The sequence below is a fragment of the Stegostoma tigrinum genome, chromosome 12 (genome assembly GCF_030684315.1).
Source record: "Stegostoma tigrinum isolate sSteTig4 chromosome 12, sSteTig4.hap1, whole genome shotgun sequence".
Taxonomy (NCBI): Eukaryota; Metazoa; Chordata; class Chondrichthyes; order Orectolobiformes; family Stegostomatidae; genus Stegostoma; species Stegostoma tigrinum.
The window spans coordinates 77,994,988-78,015,357 of record NC_081365.1 but is presented as its reverse complement, the minus strand read 5'-3'; the positions used below and the strand labels follow the sequence as shown (position 1 = coordinate 78,015,357).

The 20,370-nt window shown below is 42.5% G+C and overlaps 1 protein-coding gene across 6 annotated transcripts in view; it reads left to right on the top strand.

Moving 5' to 3' along the window:
* phldb2b (pleckstrin homology-like domain, family B, member 2b) overlaps positions 1-20,370 on the top strand; it is a 158,261-nt gene that overhangs the window by 114,218 nt on the left and 23,673 nt on the right. For all 6 annotated transcript variants that reach the window (XM_059650469.1, XM_059650467.1, XM_059650468.1 and 3 more), the window contains 4 exons: positions 4,442-4,582; positions 9,023-9,128; positions 14,622-14,636; positions 19,898-19,933. In XM_059650469.1, the coding sequence (XP_059506452.1) occupies positions 4,442-4,582; positions 9,023-9,128; positions 14,622-14,636; positions 19,898-19,933 (298 nt within the window). The remainder of the gene's footprint in view (positions 1-4,441; positions 4,583-9,022; positions 9,129-14,621; positions 14,637-19,897; positions 19,934-20,370) is intronic.

The window sequence follows — 20,370 nt, the reverse complement described above, 5'->3', positions numbered from 1 at the left end:
TTCCAATATGGCAGCTGGTGGAATTTACATTCAGTTCACAAGTCTGCAATTACAAACATTGTCAGAAGTCATGGTGACTGTGAAAACTAATATCAATTCTCTCAGACTCATGAAGTATAATCACACAGAAGGAGGATTGCTTTGTTTGCAGGTCATTTTAAATCTGTGCCTTCTTTAACAAGTGGGAACAGTTTCTAACCGACTCAAGTGCAGCATTGGCTTTTAGTCTGTATTCGCTTTTACTGTTTATTGAAATTTGTAGAGAGAGCTACTGGGCGTGATCTGAACCTGACCCTAACACCCCCCGGCCCATCCAGTCCTGCACTTCCCACTCGGCCAGAGCTCTCCTTGGCATGAACAGAAACAGTTCGCCTGGAGAGATATTGATATTCCCTCAGGAAAGTGGGAGGGGATGGGGGCAGAGTTGCCATGGAAATGGGTTCAGACCAAGGCCGATCCCAATTGTAGCGTGTTTCCTCACAAGGTGCAGTAGCTAAATGTGGCAGATACCTAAGCAATGGCTGGCAAGTCTGCCATCTGCTATAGTGCCTTGTGTTACCTATTCTCAATACCTGTTCATGGTGCCGTTCAGCTGTTCTCTGTCTTTTTGTTTCAGTCTCTCTCTTACTGTCCTTTCTTGCTGATCACCACCAAATCTGTGCAGCACTTCCCTGCGCTTTACTCCAATTCTGCCATTTACCACTCAGCTTTCCACTTTTGACCTTTCTCCCTCCATTCCTGCCTCTTTCTGCCCAGGACTATGTGACTGTGAACCAGATTAACCAGTTGTATAGCAGCTCAAAGACCGGTACTCCCCCCGATTCTGTCGCTGCGGCTCCTGAGGCAGTCTCCGAAGAGCCCAAGCCCCAGCAGGTAACACCACGGCAACACCACCAGGAGCTTGGTTAGTTTGATCTAGGTTTCAACAAATGGCCGACATGAATCTGTGGCTGGTAGGGTTGGAGAGAGGGGAAAAAGAGGAAATGTAGCTGCATTACTGTCTTAAATAATCTAACAAAGTCTCTACTATGTAGGTCAGGCTGTTGGCCCTGATGTCTATCTGAAATAATGATTTACCCCTTCCCCTCATGCATGCACAAATGACCCACTGCTGCAATTTCAGAACCTGGCTCCTGATTAAACTCTTTTGATGAAGTCAAGGCCCCCTTCCCACCCTGATATTTCTGGGTGCAGAGTAGTACTACTTAAAGGAACAGCTTCAAACCAACTTCAGTGGCCACCCCACTGTTGAGAGAGAAGGAGGAGTTCTCCTGAGGCCATTGCAGGACCACTTGTTTTAATTCCTGAGGCGCCCATTCAGCCTCCTACTCTCAACCCCTGGATCTCAGTGTGGCCTGTGTGGTTTTGCTAAAGGTCCCAAATGTGAATTAGTTGCAACACGGCATCGCAGGGGGAGAATGAGCCTGATCTATTCGGACTCTGCCCTTGTAGGCCCTTGGCATGGCCACTCTGCCATCAGCTGGGAAACTGATTTGGGGTCTGGGGCATTTGGGCTGTGGATTTTGTGTGACATTCGGATTCCCAACTCCATCCTCCACCCACTTAGTGGACACTCCAGGGGAGCTAAGCACAACATGGTGGTTGGCAGGCAGAACGTTCTGACTGTGGATCCCACCATCACTGCCCCATTGAATTCACCATTTGTTATTACTGAGGTAACAGGAAGCAAAAAGCCCCAAATCTGTCACCAAGTGATGCAGGGGGTGGAGGATCCCCCTCTCCATTTCTGGCTTCAGGGTATTTTCTGGTTAGTTATTTCTGGAGTACAGATTTGCAATACTAGTTTTCACCCCTCCACCCCTGCCTAGAAGCCCAGGGTGGTCTCCTCTATCAGTTTGCATGCGGTGCTTGTAGACAGTGAGTGTTGAACCAACTCTGCCTTTCTCTGTCCTCAGTCTTTCTAACTTGCTTCCATTGCTTTAGCTGTCAAAGCCATCGCCTCCTTGCATTGGAAGTGACTCCCCTTCTCAGCTGTCAACCCGGCGTGAGCAGAAACCACTGGCAGTACATTGGTCTGACGGTGTGGTACCTTGTCTAGATGCTGTTGCTCCTCCTGCTCTTCCTCCTACTCTTCCTTCTCCTCCTCCTCTTCCAGCTAAAAAACACAGACGTAAACAGGTAACTTCTCTCCCTCTGCTTTCACTCTGGTAGCTGTCCTTATGCTTTGGACTGTGTAAAACTGGAAAAGGGTAAATAGTGTGTGTTACGGGGGTATTTATACATGGCTTCTCTAGCCTGCATCTGTTGGCTTCTAATACACTGCGATTCTTCATTCATTCTATATCCTTCCTTTGATCCTGACACACACTGTCTCACTCTTCTGTCTACCTATCACTTTCCCACTCCTTTGCACTCTCCTTCTCTCCCTTCTCTCTTTTGTTTTTCTCTCTCTGTCTCCATCCATTCTCCCTTGCCCTCTCCTTTGCCTGTCTGCATTCCTCTCCCTTCCTTCTCTCTCTCCTTCTCTCTAGCCTTAGCTCTGACACTCTCTGTCTCCCTTCCCCTCTCTACCTTCGCTCTTACTGTCTGTCCCCCTCTTACATTTGCTGTTCTCCACCCTGGTACTTCACTCCTCTTTCTCACTTCCTCCTTTACTTGTTTTCTCTCTCTCTTTGAAATATTGATCCTCCCTTAGGTGGACAAATCTGCCAATGTGGATTAAAACTTCTTTAATGTTAGTTGAAGGTGAGTCTACTGTTGACTATTCTTCAAGAAAGTCTTTTCAATTAAACAGCAATTCAGGCTGTTCAACAAATCTAATTCATTGTTCATTCCAAGCTCCAGTCCCTGCTTAACTACAGAAAAGATCATCTTTTGGAGGGATAGAATCATTTTGTCTGTAGTTTGGCTGTCATGGGCACCTGTCTGGCTAAGATCCTCTCGCACACATCTGGTTGAATTGGATGCAATAAAATGACCATAATCTCTCCTCTGGCTTCCTGACCTTGTTAATGTCACTCCTCCACAAATTTGCCAATTGACTAACTGGTCCATGCTGCTTCTCATTTGCCCACTCCACGCTGACTTGTCCAACTCACCTACTGCTCATCTTCCATCTCCACGCCCCCTAAGAAGCACCTTTCCTGAATAAGATCCAACCGGCTGACATTGTGTGGGCCAAGGCATAGGAAACAAGCAAGTGTTTTGTATCTGTGTTGGCCTGTGGGATATTGTGACCAGCATTTATTGCCCATTCCTAGTTGTCCTTGAGAAAGTGATAGTGAGCTGCCTTCATGAACTGTTACAGTCCATCTTCTCTAAGTAGACCTGTGATGTCTTGAGGGAGGGAAATCTAGAATTTTCACCCAGTAATAGTGCAGGAGTGTCAGTACGTTTGCAAGTCAGGAACATGACTAGCTTGGAGGGGAACTTGCAGTATTGGTGTGCCCGTGTATCTCTGCTGCCCTTGTCCTTCCAGCATAGTAATTAAGGGTTTAGAAGGTGCTGTCTAATGAACCTTGATGAATAGCTTACCCAGCTTGTCCATGGCTCCACATAGCATTCCGAGAGGGCCAGTTATGGTCCTAGCATCAACAAACATGTTGTAAATTTTTGACATTCGCAAGTACAGGGCAGCAGCATCTTTTAGCAGATTTCCCCATCATTTTCGAGGCTCAATGACAGAAAGTAACTACTACTTGGGTTTTTATATGCAGAAATATGTTCACAGTGGGACTCTGACATTCTTCAGTCGTGCATCCATTTAATTTTTCACTTTCTTGTCTTCTGGTCTTCAGTGTAACTGCCTAACTAGGGGGTCATCTATTTGAGGATTCAAGTTCCACTCCCAGTATTGATCATGCAATCTAGGGTGACATTTAAGTCCAGTTCAGAGGAGAAGCTGCACTGTCAAATATACCATCTTTTAGATGGGACATTCAACTGGTGTCCAAATTTATCCCCTGAGCAGCGTCTAAAATAGGCTTGTTGGTTCCTTGTGCGCAAACTGGACCTGTATCTCCCACATTACAGCAGCCACTCTTCAAATCTCACAGTCTGTAAACTCCCATCTTCATCTCAAGGCTATGATAGGTCCAGGATACATGTTTTGTAAGAAGGTATCCTCTTTACAATTGCACATTTTGACAAAGACTTCAGATATCGCAGTTGGTTTTAATGCTTTTTTTGGCATTATGTTTTATTCTTTCAAGACATGTCTCACCATTCTGGTTTCATATAGTATTACTACAATAATTTTAGGAGGAAATAAATTGGCTGAGAAATAGTCACTGTTTATCAACTGCACGTAGAGAACTCTACCTGGTCTTGACCAAATGGTAGACTTTAATAACCATAGTGTCACCTTTAACAATGTGTGGCAGGGAATTTACTCAAGAAGAGAATGTGATGCTGAACAGGATATTTTGCGGTCAGTGTCTTGCTTACCTTGTACTTGTGTATATTGTCTTTCATTTCAAAGAACTGCCGGACTCTGGAGGACAGGAGAAAACTGCAAAAAGAAGGCTTATACCTCAGCGATACAGTGCCAAGGAAAAAAATCAGCTCGACTGCTGTATCTAAGTACAGTAGTTCAACTCTGGGCCATAATTCAACCCCTAAGGTCAGTCGATGAATGGAATAACTGCTAGCACGTAGGGCACTGTCCATGTGTGCGCTCAATCACATCAATAGTCTCTAGTCTTGAGCATGATCCCTTCTCTCAAGTTATGGTGTTCCCTCTGGCAACATGACCCCGAGACTGGGTTCTTACTCAGGTCAAGTAACAGAAGATTTATTCATAGAATTGTATTGAGTTGTTCTACCATAGATATTGGTGTGGTCTGCGCACAAGCTGGTTGACTAACTGACTCTCCTGATGGATTACAGAGTGTAACAGGAGCTGTATCAGTAATATCAGTTGGCATGTTGTCACACCTATGTCATCACTTAGCTCTCTTAAAGGTATATGCTTGTCTGACCATCGATATTTGTGATATCACAACATCCGCCCTTCAAGGCATAGGGTTTCTCCATGAGAAGCATGTACAAGAATACAGATCATAAATAGCAAACACATATTTACACACACAATCTTTACACATTGGGATAATGTTTTGGCAGGCATATGATGTGACCAAATGCACAGTTCTTAGATTGTGCAGTTTGATGCTGTGTCCTTGTAGCTTGGCATGGACTGTTCAGTGTGAAGCTGAGGTAATTGTTTTCACACTGTTCGGTCAGATTCCCACATTATTCTTTCCTTTCTCTCCCAATGAGGACCTGTGTGCCTCTGGTTGGGTAGGAGGTGTATGAGGCAAACAAACCTGTACAGACTTCTCTTCCAACCGTACGCGTTGCCGGTGAGGGTATGTCTTTGCTATGAGGTGTAGCTCATAGCTTAACATGGCAATCTTGAAGGCTCGGCAAGTTGCCTTACACTTCGTAATCATTGCTTTATTTGTGTACCTAGTATGCTGACCCAGACTGTTGGATTGTAAATAATGCAGAGACAGAGTGATATGCTGCCCTGGCTACATTCTGTACATATTCTGGAATGGTGCGCAGACATATTGAAAACCATTGTCTCATGTGATTTGCTGTGGGATGCAAACATGCTGAAGATAGCAATTAACATGTCAGCAACTGCGGTACTGGTATTGTCCATGGACTTCCTACTGAAAGGAAATTTTGTAATCTGTCACCGGCATATAATCTTGGTCAATGGACTTGGAATAGATCTGTAAAAATTTTGGAGCACAGTTCAGAGGGAATTTAGTGCAACATAAGTGGCTCATTAACCTGCTGAGATTCATAATGTTAACATGCCTCGCACGATTATATCAGTTTATCTGTGTCTTTGTTGATGCCAGTCCAATAGACAGATTCACTTACTAGATTTTTTGGTTTTCTCTGCACCTGCATGACAAATATGCTTGATGGACAGTTGTTGGAATCAACATTTGTTTGCCCTTAAAAAAAGTTCCCAATGGGCCTACCACTTCTTAATATGGCCAAGAAAGACGTACTGGTTTGGGAACTTGGAGCTGACTCGAGTGTCTAATGTTGTCGTTTTCGATCCTGACTTTTGCTGTTCGTCTAAGTCATTGCCTTGGATTTTGATCAGTCGAACAACAAAATGTTTGCCAAAGACCTTGGTGCGCATTGCTGTATTCCAAACATCAATGTTAGGGTCTCCTTTTTGATACTTGAGTAATTTGCCCGGGCTGTCATAAGAACTTTGGGTCCAAAAACAATGTGCTTATTATCCTGGGGAGGGGATGGCGTAGTAGGCATATTACAGGATGGTAATCCAGACCTCTAAGGGTAATATCCTGAAGACATGGGTTTGAATCCCATTGTGGCAGATGATGACATTTTCAATTCAGGAAATATAATCTTGGAATTTCAAAAATGCTAGTCCAATGGTGACCAAGTACCTGTTGATGTAAAGATCCATTTGGTTCTCTAATGTCCTTTCGGGAAGGAAATCTGCCTACACATGATTCCAAACCCACAGCAAGGGGATTGATTCTTAACTACCCTCTGAAATGGTCTAGACAGTTTGTTTTGCAAATGGAAACATAGCTGCAGCATTTGATACCAAGTAAATTGAGAAAGAAATTGGCTGCCTCAGCACCTAAATTGGACAAACACTTGTGATTAAAAGCTGTTTATTTAAAATCCTTGTTGACTTTTTTTAGTTAAAATAGCTTCTAAACTTGGCAACAATTAAGGAAGGGAGCATTAAAAATGAAATGTGAAATGTGAGCCTTGGGCATGTAGAACAGAAGGATTCAATTTAAAAGTCGTTCTACTCTTTGACCCAGGCTATGAAACAGTGGGATAGAATCATAACCAAAAAAGACCTCTGTCTGGGCTTGATGGATGAAAGGATTTATTTAATCAAAAGCTTGACGTCAAGCTGGAATGACCTTTTTTGTTCTGTGAATCTGAAAGCAGCCTTCATGAAACTGCATGGCAAAAGAGCAGGGTGCGTGTCGCATCAAAAAATGGTCCTACCCACTCAAAGCTCCTATGATGAAGTGTAAGAGCTAGAGGCAGACTGGTTTTCAGTCAGTGGAGCATTCAGAACATCGCTCCTTTTTATGAGGGATATATATGGTCACAGTGAAATATTCTGCATTCCTGCTGTAAATCATTTTCCCCATTCTTTTTCAGATGTGGTTGAGCTTTGTTTAGGGAACTGGGTATTATCAGAGGTGGACAAACTAGTGACAGTGTGGCTGAGTATAATGTATGTGTGCTGTATTATGCAAAGACCAGTACTGGCTTTGATACACACATGCAGTAAATGGAAATCTCCCAGTTGTCCACAGACACTAATTGAATGTGGGAACCTGAGTCTGTCAACCGACTGCCCTTCTGGTGGAGAGGCGCCAGGCAATCAGGGAGTTGCATGATCCTCTGTGTCCCGACCAATACGCAGCACCAGCTCCATCGGGAGAACTGGCCATTATTACATTGCTATTTCTGGGATATTGCTATATATAAACTTCCTATGCTGAGGCAATATCTAACCCTTAGACTTAGGCCATTGGCTGCAAAGGCTTTGGACGTGCCTAAGATCATCAAGGTTGCTGGACAAATGCACACCTTTTCCACTGAGATTGCTCTGGTCACTCAAAAGAAAGCACTGTTATTGACAAATTGTCAAGCATAAAGGAGGCAGGGTGAAATTTTATCCCTCCCTGAGCTCCTTGCAGCCTGTTGCTGCAGGAGTTTGGGAAACCCAGCACTGAAATGCTACCTCATAGTTGATTATTTCTAATTTGTTGTACGCAGGCTTGACCCGATGAATGCACCTGAATATGAACGTATGAACTTGGCCCATTGAACCATTTCCAACAGAAAATGAGATCATGGCTAATCTGATTTTAACCTCAACTCCACATTCCTCCATACCTGCTGATAACGAGGAAGGCAGTAGCCTCGTGGTATTGTTGCTGGAGTGCAAATTCAGAGACCCAGGAAATGGTCTGGGGGCCCTGGTTCAAATCCCCCCATTTGGTAGAATTTGAATTCAAAGAAAATCTGCAATTAAGAGTCTAATAATGACCATGAACCTATTGTCGATTGTTGGAAAAACCCACATGGTTCACTAATGTCCTTCAGGGAAGGAAACTGCCATCCTTTCCAGATCTGGCCTATATGTGACTCCGATGCAATGTAGTTGACTCCTAACTGTCCTGTGGGCATTTAGGGATAGTCTAGCCTCATATGCCTCATATACCCTCCTCCCACAAATGAATTAAAAATTTAAAAATAATCTTTCATCCCTTTGGTAATCAAGAATCTATTTGCCTTAAAAAATATCTGAAGATTCTGCAACTACTGCCATATGAAGAAAGGGAATTCTAAAGACACAGTCTTTTGAGAAAATGTTATTTCCTTATCTTTGTCTTATTTTAAAACTGTGACCCCTAGTTCTAAATTTGCCCACATGATGAAATATCCTTTCAACATCCACTTAGTCAAGTCCCCTCGGGATCTTTTATGTTTCAATTAAGTCACCTCTGATTCTTCTAAATTCCAGAGGGTCCAGACCTGGCTTGCCTAGCATAACCTCACAAGGCAATCTACTCATCCCAGGTCTAGTAAACCTTCTCTGAACAGTTTCCAATCCATTAGTCACTTCCTTCCTGTGACCAGCACATACTACAGTATAACTCCAGACTGCCCATTTTACATTGACTGTGTCATTACTGCAGTCATATATGTTTCAAATGTGTTGTCATTTTACAGTTTCCAAGTGAAGTTTTTACAGAGGGGAGTATGCAGTGTGAAGTCCAATGGGCATATAGTTTTGTGAGAATCAATAATGAAAGGAGTAAGCAATAGATATGTTCTTGTTGGTCTGAATCCAACATATCTCAACTGAATTTATTCAAAACCATATGCAGAAATACCAATCTAGTTTCCAACTCTATTTCAGTTAATAAAGGGGCTGCAGCGATCCTCGAACAGAACCTATCTCAATGCAGCTTTTTGGAGAAGTCAGTTACTTTGGTGAAATATTGCACCTTTTCTATTTGTCCTGTAGTCTCATTCACCGCTGGTTCAGAGTAACAGCTGCAGCAACATTCTACCTCACAACCTGACAACGGCTGTCAAGGATTTGGATATTAGGAGGGCACAAGGGCACAAAGGTAGGTACTACGCATTATTTTTCCATTCATTGTAATATTGAACATTTTCCAATGACTGCTAAATGTGAGATGTTTCTGGCTTCTGTGTGGTTGTGATTATTAGTGATCTCACTGCAATGTCTAATAGGACTGGAACTGGTGCCATGTGTGATATTGGTCGTTGTGCAGTGTGCAATGTTACTGATCTCTGTGGTTTGTGATATCAGTGATCATTGTGCGGTGCGCATGATGTTACCAGTCACTGTGGCGGTAGGTAATGTTACCGGTCGCTGTGGCGGTGTGTGACATTATCAGTCGCTGTGGTGGTGTGTGATGTTACCGGTCGCTGTGGCGGAGTGTGATGTTACCGGTCACTGTGGCGGTGAGTGCTGTTACCGGCCGCTGTGGCGCTGTGTGACGTTACCGGCCGCAGTGGCAGGGTGCGTGACGTTACCGGTCATTGTGGCAGGGTGCATGACATTACACTGTGGCGGTGCATGTTTTTTTTAGATTTTAATTTATGATGATGTGATATGCTTTGGACCCCTCTTTTACAAAATACTGGCACATCAAAGCAGTTGTTGATCCAAACCTGTGAGAAACAAAAAAGCCATTTTCTCTCTGTTCAGTGTGTCTTAAATCTATACCATAAGGAGGAATTTCAGTCTCTGGTTTTAATAATATAGCACGCTTTTGATTGGGTGGTTTTGTAATTCTTAATTTATTTTTCAAAAGTCATAAAACTGTAGCTCCTAGACATCTAACACAGCACTAGGAAGTGTTCGATGTAGTCAGCAGGTTGGTTTACAGCTGTGAAGCACTCATCTGTTAGATATTTGACTGTTTGTTCTTTGACAGACCCCATTGCAAAGGTCATTTGGCCTACCCAGTTCATGCTGACTTTTCTGTCCACTCCTTCTTGCCATGCTTTCTCCTCTAAATCTGCCATCATAACTTTCTATTTTTTCCTCCTTCATGTTTTTGTCTAGGTGCCTGTTAAATGTATCTGTGCCATTCTGTTCATACATTCATTGTGGGAATGATTCCACATTCTCACCGTTCACGTAAAGGAATTTTTCCCGTTCCTGTTTGGATTTCATGATGAGTGACTAATATTGATGTCATCCAGTTATGCTTTTTCTCACAAGAGGACGCATTTCCTTTGGATCCCCTCCACCAAAATCTTGCTTTCTACTTGGTTAGCCGTTAATCTTCGTGTTGTCAGGGAGGAGATCCGTAGAGACATAGGGGTCCAAAGCATAGAAAAAGGCCTTTTGGCCCTTCGCATAAGTGTTAGTCGAAAGCAACCACCTAACTATTTGAATCCCATTTTCCAGTACTTGGTGCATGGCCTTGTGTGCCTCAGCATTGCAAATGCACATCTAAATACTTCTTAAATGTTATGAGAGTTTCTGCCTCTACCACCTTTGCAGGCAGTAAGTTCCAGACTTGCACATGATATTCCATCTGTCACTTCTTTTTCTACTCTCCTAGTCTGTCCAAGTCCTTCTGCTACCTCTCCCAGATCACTAATGTATAACGTGAATTGTTGCGGTCCCAATACAGACCCTGCGGAACTCCACAAGTCACTGGCTGCCATCCTGAAAATGGGCCATTTATCCCCACTGCCTGCCTTCTGTCAACCAATTCTCAATTCATGCCAGCCAGTACCTTGCCCCTAACATCACGGGCTCTTAGCTTACTTGGCAGCCTTTTATGTGACACTTTATCAAAGACCTTCTGGAAATTCAAAAAGATCACATCCATGGGTTCTCTTTTGTCAAATCTGCTCCTTATCTCCTTAAGAATTTTAACGGATTTGCCAGGCACGACTTGCCCTTGACAAAGCTATGCTGACTCAGCCTTCTATAAGCTGCACCTCCAAGTACTCCGCAATCTTGTCCTTAATAATGGACTCGAAAATCTTACCAATGATTGAGGTCAAGCTAGCCAATTTATAATTCCCTGCCTTCTACCTCCCTCTCTTTGTAAAGAAGGATGTTATATTAGCTATTTTCCAATTGTCTGGCATCCTCCCTGACTCCAGTGGTCCCTGAAAGATCACCAATTGCTCCAAAATCTCTTCAGAATCTGGGGTGTAATCCTTCTGGTTTGGGTGATTTACCACTGTCAGGCCTCTCAGCTTCTCCAGCACCTTCTGTTTAGTGATAGCCACTGCACTCACCTCTGTCCCCTGACTCTCTTGAAGTTCTGCTATGCTGCTGGTGTCTTCCGCTGTAAGAACTGACACAAAGTACCTATTCAGTTCCTCCGGCATTTCTTTGTTCCCCATTACAACTGCTCCAGCCCTATCTTTCAGTGGCCCAGTGTCCACTCTCGACTCTCAATTACCTTTTAGATATATATTTAAAAAAACACTCTTGCAATCTCCTTTTATATCACTGGCTAACTTACCCTCCAATTTCCTCTCTCTGTATGCTTCTGATAAAATAATGATGAGAACTGCACACAATATTTAAATGTGGTCGAACCTAAGCATCATTTTGGATTGAGCATACTTTCCCACTTTTCAACTCTGTCCAATTTCTGTTCAATTCTATTAGGGATGAAGCTGAGTGCTTGTTTTTTTTTTAAAGGTCTTGTTAACCCATGTCACAACATTTAGAGATTGACACTCCCTTAATAGTCATATTTTCCTCGCAGTCATCCTTTATCAATGTGTTGTAAAATATTTTGCTGTTCCATGTTCCTTGATAATTTAATTTCACTGTTTTTCCTTGCCTGCCTAATTTTTGTTAACCTTCTCTGCATCTCTTTGATTTCTCTCTTGTCCAGCACTGCTTTGCTATCTAAGAGGTTATTACCTCTTTTCTAATCTTCAGTTGATCCTTTATGCCGGTATTCGTCTATTGAATTTCACTGGTGTTTAGCTTGTTCTTTCCTCTTAGTGGAACTTATTTTGTCTCTTCTCTATAGAACAGTGTCTTAAATGTTTCCCATTGTTGTTCAACTTATTAGTTGTTAATATTGATGCCTATTTGATTTTCACAAGTGATCTATTCTCCGCCCCTCAAATTAAAAAGTTCTCCCATCTTATTAGCTTAATTTTCAGCATAGTTATGTCCTTCTGTATCATCATCTTAAGGTGCATCATGCTATGATCACTACTACTTAGAGGTTTTCCTGTTTCTCTTTATCTGTTCTGGTTTCTCACCCCCCCCCCCCCCCCCCCATTAACTCAGTAGTGAATTTCCTCCACTTTATGACCAATCCTTCTCACCATTTTAAATGTGCAATTAAACTTGATTCTGAACTTGACCATGGAATAGCTTGGTTGCTACCATCCTTTTGTGCAGGGATGGATAGGCCCTGGCCAGTGTAGTGTGGAAGAGAAAATACAGTTTTTGGTCTAAGTAGAAAAGGCTGTTTCAACGGGAAGCAGTTATCCCATGTAAAGCAGTTAGTTAGTTCCAGGAAACATTGCTCTGATAGTCGATAGTCTTTATAACAATGGTGCTTAAGGTCTTCTTCATTATTAACCCTTTCGGACCTTTACAGCCTTTATAACATTACCTCATCGAGCTTTTTATGTATTGAGTTAGAAAGCAGTTCCTTGTCACCCTTACCTACCCCAGCTATCCAACTAATATTGAGGTAGTTAGACTCCCATAATGATTAATGTTCTGTGGTCTTTATTCAATTTGCCTATGATTTGGTTGTCTACGGTGTGATGAATCATTTTGTAGCTTAAACCTCTCATCTATTTGGAAGACTACCACCATTATATTATCTAAAATGACTTAAATTGCTCCACCACCCTGTTTTCCATATATTTTCAAAATATGCAGTGCCCTGCAATGCTTAGTTTCTAGTCCTGATTTTCCAGTAGCCATGCCTCAGTAATCCCTATGACCTCTGCACATCCTCCCCTGCATGGCTGCCTCCTACTCCTGTTCTTTCAGTTGGACCTCCTCTCTCCTTCTCCCTTCTCCTACCTGTGCTGCTCCTTCCACACCAGCTGGATTTACTGACCCTGCTTCTCAAGATGCTCTGTAGCTGCTGCCCACTCTGCCACCTTGGAGACTCCTAAAAACATGAACCTCCTCAACTCCCACAAAACATTACCTGAAATGTGGAATACCACAAGTATTTCCTTTGACTTAGCAGGGGTGTTAAATTACGTCCAATATGCTGCTGCATATTTTCTGAAATGCAGACAGAAACTGATGATGGCTTGTCATTCCAGAAGCAGAGTTAGTCTAGATGTCTGTGTCCAGGGAGTGAGGAGAGGCTGTGTTTGTTGTCAGTGGGGACACTAATGGCCAAAACCCTCCAGAGTCAGCTGCCCCCTGCTGAGAAAGGTAAAGTCAAGCCTAGTGACCCACTGCCTCCTCCTTTACCCTAAGCTCCCTTATCAAATCTGCCTCATTGCACAACACTAAATCCAGTGTTGCCTGTTGCATGGTGAACTCCATCACGAGCTGCTCCAAAAAGCATCTCGTAGACATTTCACAAACTCCTTTTCTCGCAAGCCACTACCAGCATGATTTTCCTAGTCCACCTGCATATTGAAATCCCCCGTGATCACTGTGACTTTGCCTTTCTTATACACCTTTTCTATCTCCTGGTGTATCTTGCGCCCCAGCTCCTGACTACTGTTAAGCCTGTACACAACTCCAACTATGGTTTTTTTACCTTTGCGGTTCCTTAATTCTACCCACACAGATTCTACACCATCTGACCCTACTTTGTTTCTTCCTGTTGATTTAATTTCATTTCTCACTAATAAGGCAACCCCATCCCCTCAACCCATATGCCTATCTTTTCGATAGTAAGTATATCCTTGGATATTCAGTTCCTATTCCCCTTGCAGCCACATCCACCTCCCTACTATCCTTAAAAGCAACATTAACAAACCTTACCAATCTGATTGAATAGATATAAACATATATTTGCCATATTAACATAGCTGCTCCACATGTGGGATCTTGGCCTGCCCAGTCTAGCCTGCTGTAGTCCTTGAGATTTCACCATGACTCCAGTTAAACTGCCCCAACCACTCTTGATCTAATGTATTTTTAACTCAAAACAAAAGATTTTAAAGGAAATCAAAGTACACCACTTGTTTTTTAGCAATGTCCCAATGATGTTTATCCCAGAGTTGACTGCAGCAATGTAAATGAAATTGATTTGGAATGTCTAGAGAGTCTGGAACAATTGTGGAGAGTTTTGTGACCAAATGGGGAGCAAGAAACCTTTTCTTCTGTACAATATATAATTCATCCACAATTGGGTTTCAACAGCGTAATCTCATTGGGGAAATGCCGTTTGATTCAGAACGTTAAGTAATACCTGCACTGAATGCTACAGATAAATCGTCAGCCGATGTTTATTTCCTATTGTGTCCGGTTAATCTTTGTATAGATATCTTGGTCTAACCAAGGCATGTTGTCAGTGTGCCAGTGGTGGTTGTATTCATTAAACTCTCTGCGCAGCTGATTGTGCATACTGTGTGCTAACTGACTAACTATCTGACCCTTCTCTTGTCTGCAGGGAAAACAAGAAAAGGTATGAAATTTGATTTGTCTCCTGTTTTTCTTTGCATTTGCCATTGCTGGGGCTGTAATTTGGCACACCCTTACTCTTTCACAATTTACTTATTAATGTTTACTCCTTCATGGCATGTGGGCTTTGTTGGCAAGACCAGCATCTCTTGCCATCGCTAATAAGGAAATCCTTGTTAGTCAGAAAATGGTGTGAGGGAAATTGATGGGTTTAAAACCCGATAAGTCCCCCGGGTCTGATGCTGTGCATCTCAGAGATACTTAAGGAAGTGGCCCTAAAGGAAGAAGGTGGATGCTTTGGTGATAAATTTCCAGCATCCTGTAGACTCTGGAAGCGTTCCATTGGAGATAGTAAGAACTGCAGATGCTGGAGTCAGAGTCAATACAGTGTGGAGCTGGAGGAACACAGCTGGTCAGACAGCGTCAAAGCAGCAGGTAAGTTGACATTTCTTGCTCTTCTGATGATGCCTGACCTGCTGTGTTCCTGCAACTCCACACTATATTGACAAGGGTTCCAATGGACTAGAGGGTAGCTAATATTAAAAAAAATCCACTCTTTAAAAATGGAGGGAGAGAGAAAATGGTGAATTATAGGCTGGTTGGTCTGATATTGGGGTGGATGATGAGGAAAATGCTGGAGTCAATCATTAGGAATATAATAACTGAGCATTTGGAAAGCAGGGACAGAATTGGTCCTAGTCCGCATGGATTCACTAAAGGGAAATCATGCTTGACAAATCTTATGGAATTTTTTGAGTATGTGACCAGTAGAGTAGACAAAATTGAATCAGCAGATGTGTATCTGGACTTCCAAAAGGCTTTTGACAAGGTTCGGCACAAGAGAATAGTAAGGAAAATTAAAGCTAATGGTATCGGAGGTAATGTGTTGACATGGATAGAGAACTGGTTGGCAGACAGGAAATATAGAGTTGAAATAAATGGGTCCTTTTCAGACTGACAGGCAGTGATGAGTGGCGTGCCACAGAGTTCAGTGCTAGCTGTTCACAATGTCCATTAATGATTTGGACAAAAGATTTGAATGCAATATCTCCAAATTTGTAGATGACATTAAGCTGGGTAGCAGTGTGTGCTGTGAGACGAATACTAAGAGGCTGCAGAGTGACTTGGACAGACTGGCTGAGTGGGCATATATTTGGCAAATGCAATGTAATATGCATAAATGTGAGGTTATCCCCATTTTGGCGCAAAATCAGGAAAGCGGGTTATTATCTAAATCGTGGCAGTTTACGAAAAGGTGAGGTATGGTGAGACCTGGGTGTCATGATGGAACAGTTGCTGAAGGTTGACATGCAGGTGCAGCAGGCAGTGAGGAAAGGCAACGGCATGCTGGCCTTCATGGCGAGAAGATTTGAGTATCGGAGTAAGGATGTCTTGCTACAGTTACACAGGGCCTTGATGAGGCACACCTTGAGTATTGTGTGCAGTTTGGTCTCTTAGTCTGAGGAAGGACATTCTTGCTATTGAGGGAGTCCAGCAAAGGTTCACCACACTGATTCCTGGGATGGCAGGACTGACATAGGAAGAAACACTGGAACAACTGGGCTTGTACTACATAGGACATAGAACGTTACAGCACAGTACAGGCCCTTTGGCCCTCGATGTTTTGCCGACCTGTCATACCGATCTGAGTACATGGACACCGAGATCTCTCTGCTCATCTACACTGCTAAGAATCTTACCATTAGCCCTGTACTTTGCCTTCCAAATACTCCTACCAAAGTGCATCACCTCACACTTGTCTGCATTAAACTGCATTTGCCACCTCTCAGCCCAGCTCTGCAGCTTATCTATGTCTCTCTGCAACCTACAGCATCCTTCGTCACTATCCACAACTCCACCAACCTTAGTGTCGTCTGCAAATTTACTAACCCATCCTTCTATGCCCTCATCCAGGTCATTTATAAAAATGACAAACAGCAGTGGACCCAACACTGCCCTTGCGGTACACCACTAGTAACTGGTCTCCAGGATGAACATTTCCCATCAACTACCACACTCTGTCTTCTTTCAGCAAGCCAATTTCCGATCCAAACTGCTATATCTCCCATAATTCCATTCCTCCGCATTTTGTACAAAAGCCCACTGTGGGGAACCTTATCAAATGCCCTGCTGAAATCCATATACACCACATCAACCGGTTTACTCTCATCTACCTGTTTGGTCACCTTCTCAAAGAACTCAATAAGGTTTGTGAGGCACAACCTACCCTTCACAAAACCGTGCTGACTATCCCTAATCAATTTATTCTTTTCTAGATGATTATAAATCCTATCCCTTATAACCTTTTCCAACACTTTACCAACAACTGAGGTAAGGCTCACTGGTCTATAATTACCAGGTTTGTCTCTACTCCCCTTCTTGAACAGGGGAACCACATTTGCTATCCTCCAGTTGTCTGGCACTATTCCTGTACTCGCTGGAATTTAGAATGAGAGGGGGTGGATCTCATCGTAACATATAAAATCCTGATGGGACTGGACAGGCTAGGTGCGGGAAGAATGTTCCCGATGTTGGGGAATTTCAGAACAAAGCGTACCAGTCTAAGAAAAAGGGGTAAGCCGTTCAGGACTGAGATGAAGAGGAATTTCGTCACCTAGAGAGTTGTGAATCTGTGGAATTCTGTCCCACAAGAAGCTGTTGGGGTGAGTTCATTAGATATATTCAAGAGGGAGCTAGACATGGCCTTTGCAGCTAAAGGGATCAAGGGATATGGAAACAAAGTGGGAGTGGGATACTGAGTTTGCATGATCAGCCATTGAAGGATTTGAGCTATTAAAAAAAGCTGAATACGTTGGGACATGTTTTACCCTGGAGCGCCAGAGGCTGAGGAGTGACCTTATACAGGTTTATAAGATCATGGGGGGAATGGATAGGATAAATAGCCAAGCTCCTTTTCCCAGGATAGGGGTGTCGAAAACTAAACAGCATAGGTTTAAGGTGAGAGAGGAGAGATTTAAAAGGGACTCGATGGGCACCTTTTTCATGCAGAGGGTGGTGCGTGTATGGAATGAGCTACCAGAGGAAGTGGTGGAGCCTGGTACAGTTTAAAAGACACCTGGATGGGTACACAAATAGGAAAGGTTTAATTGGATATGGGCGAAGTGATAGAAAATGGGACTGGTTGGTGCAGATGACTAGGAATGAAGGGCCTGTTTCTGTGCTGAAAAACTCTGTCATGTCTGATGGTTGGTTCAATGTACTTCTCTCAGAATGGTCACTTGATAGTACAGCACTTGACTAACAATGAAAAGTGACAGTTTTTTGAGGCTCTTTATCTTGAACTCCTCAGATTACACATGAATGCAATATTTCAGATGATCTAAACAATTTAAACTGCATTAGAAACATTGCTGATTGGGTGACATTTACTTTAGCTGAGGCATTGTCATGAGGAAAGGAATATGTTTGATCCTTGTATCTTTTCTGAATTACCCAGGAGATGGGGAGCCTATAATTCCCCACTCATTTCTTCTTGGCAGCTCCTCAGCCATTCAGAAGCCTTTTTTTCCTGGAGCTGATTGTTGAGCTGATTTGAAATTTGACATTTGTGTGATTGTCCTTATGAATGCACGGTGAAAAGATTCAGTGACATGGGTCCTTTTCTCAGTAACATCGAGTCACAAAATTATTTTTTGCTACAGCAATCTGCAGGAAGATAGAAGTGCATTAGACTATCGAGTGAGTCTCTCTCCTTCTCTGTCCCTGCATCAGTCCCTGAAACTTAGGCCTTAAAAATGCATTTCAATTCTTGACTTTGGCCAATTTTGAAATTGTTTGGAAAAACAAAATCAAATAGAATGTGAGGCTTGCTAGGGAAAAAAATACATTTTGTCAAAGATTTTCACCTTGCACGCAAGGACATTTTACAAGAATACCAATAAGAAGAAACTAACATTTATGCTGCATGTGAGAAGAGTACTGATTTGTTGGCAAGTAGACGCTGGTAGAGGTATTGCTATCGCAAATGCACCAATTATTGATGCCAGTTAAGTGCCATATTATATTTAAATTTTAAATCAGGCATTCTGATTGCCGTAGCGAATGCCAGTCACCTATTTTGTTGAGTTGAAACAGGCAGAATGTGTGTACATGTTCTTTCTGATTGTAAATAGCAGGGCTCTGTGTACTGATATATGTAGCTTCCAACCCATGCAAGCACACCGCACTGTGAGCCCAACTGACACACCTAAAATCTGGTGTTAGCATGGTTCTCTGCACACTCTGGGTTATGCAGTGAATGTTAACTACTTTCAGAGTCACATCTAATGTTGCATGCTGTATTGTAAGTTTTGCAAGCATGTTCTGGCTTAGCACAGTTAGTATCCTTGTTTGTTGCGAAGAGCTGAAGGGGTATGCTGTTTGATTCAATCCACCGGTCTTTCGGTCTTGAGTCCTTCATGTCTAGCATCATACAAGCACTGAAATTCTTATTCTGTATTACTCATTTGTTTGATAGGTAGAAAATCTTCTAGATTTAATGGCAGTATCCTGTTAATGGTAAATGCCACATGTAGTGCTAATACATAATAGCAGCGTGAAACAGCTAATTCAATTCCTATGACTCTAATGATCAAACTGTTGAAATATCTTACCCTTTGCAGACAGAAAGAATGTGTACTTACACTACCTCTGTTTCAACTCAGCAACATAGAGGACTACCATTCGCTGGTTAATTTCTCAGGGCAATGCTGTGACTAATCACAGTTAACCTGCCTGATTTAAAATTTAATCAAAGCCTGGCAATTAACTGTCTGTCATCATTAACTGGTACATTCTTTATGGCAATACCTCTACCATTCGGCACTGTCCTCTATCACAGTATAAATGCCGGTTTTTCCTTATCTTGGTATTCTTGCATTCTTGGTATTGTAGCTTTGACAAAATATGTCTCTTTCAGCAATGTTCAAGTTCTGTATTACCAAGTGGCTGTCTGGAATAAAACCTAATATAACATTTACTTTAAATGTGAATATGACTGAGATAAATGGCAATGAGCTCCTTGAGTTACATCTTACTCCGAAAACGAATTCAGACACAGACCATGTCAGTAAATAACTTTTACATGTTCACATGTATTTATGGTTTGCAAGTTTGTATGGGTGAATCTATGTTCCATTTTTGTTACTAGAATGTACATTTAGCAGCATGAAATTATAGGAAACACAGTTTTTAAAATGGTTTTCATTAGCGACATTTGAGAAAATTTGTTATTTTGATTGTGTTTTCTTTTGCAAATCTCCCCAGGACCAGCCTCTCATTCCAAGGGGACTCGTAGAAAAGGTAAGTCTCATGAACCATAGGGCTGACTTCTCCACTGGATTAATTAATTCTGAGCCAAATGTGTCCTACATCGGTTTGTTCTATAACAAGATGCTGCATTACGAATGGGATCAATAATGGGATGCCAGTATGGAGGGGAGGGCTGTAATGGGATGCTGTATGAGGGGCAGGATCCTTGAATGGGATGGTGCATTGTGGGTTTGTTTTGTTGCAATCAAGTTCCATAATGAGGTGCTGTCATAGCATGCAGTATTAGAAATATGTTCATTGATGAGGTGCTGTGTTATGGGTTGGTGTTGTAATGGGTTGTTCTGTTATGGGCTCTCTGGGCAACTGTGATTTATTTTCACATCGTGCAGGTAAACAATTCTTATTCAACTTTTGAGGAGCACTGGGTGTATTAGTCCAGTGATTTGAAAGAAGGGTAAATAGGCTTT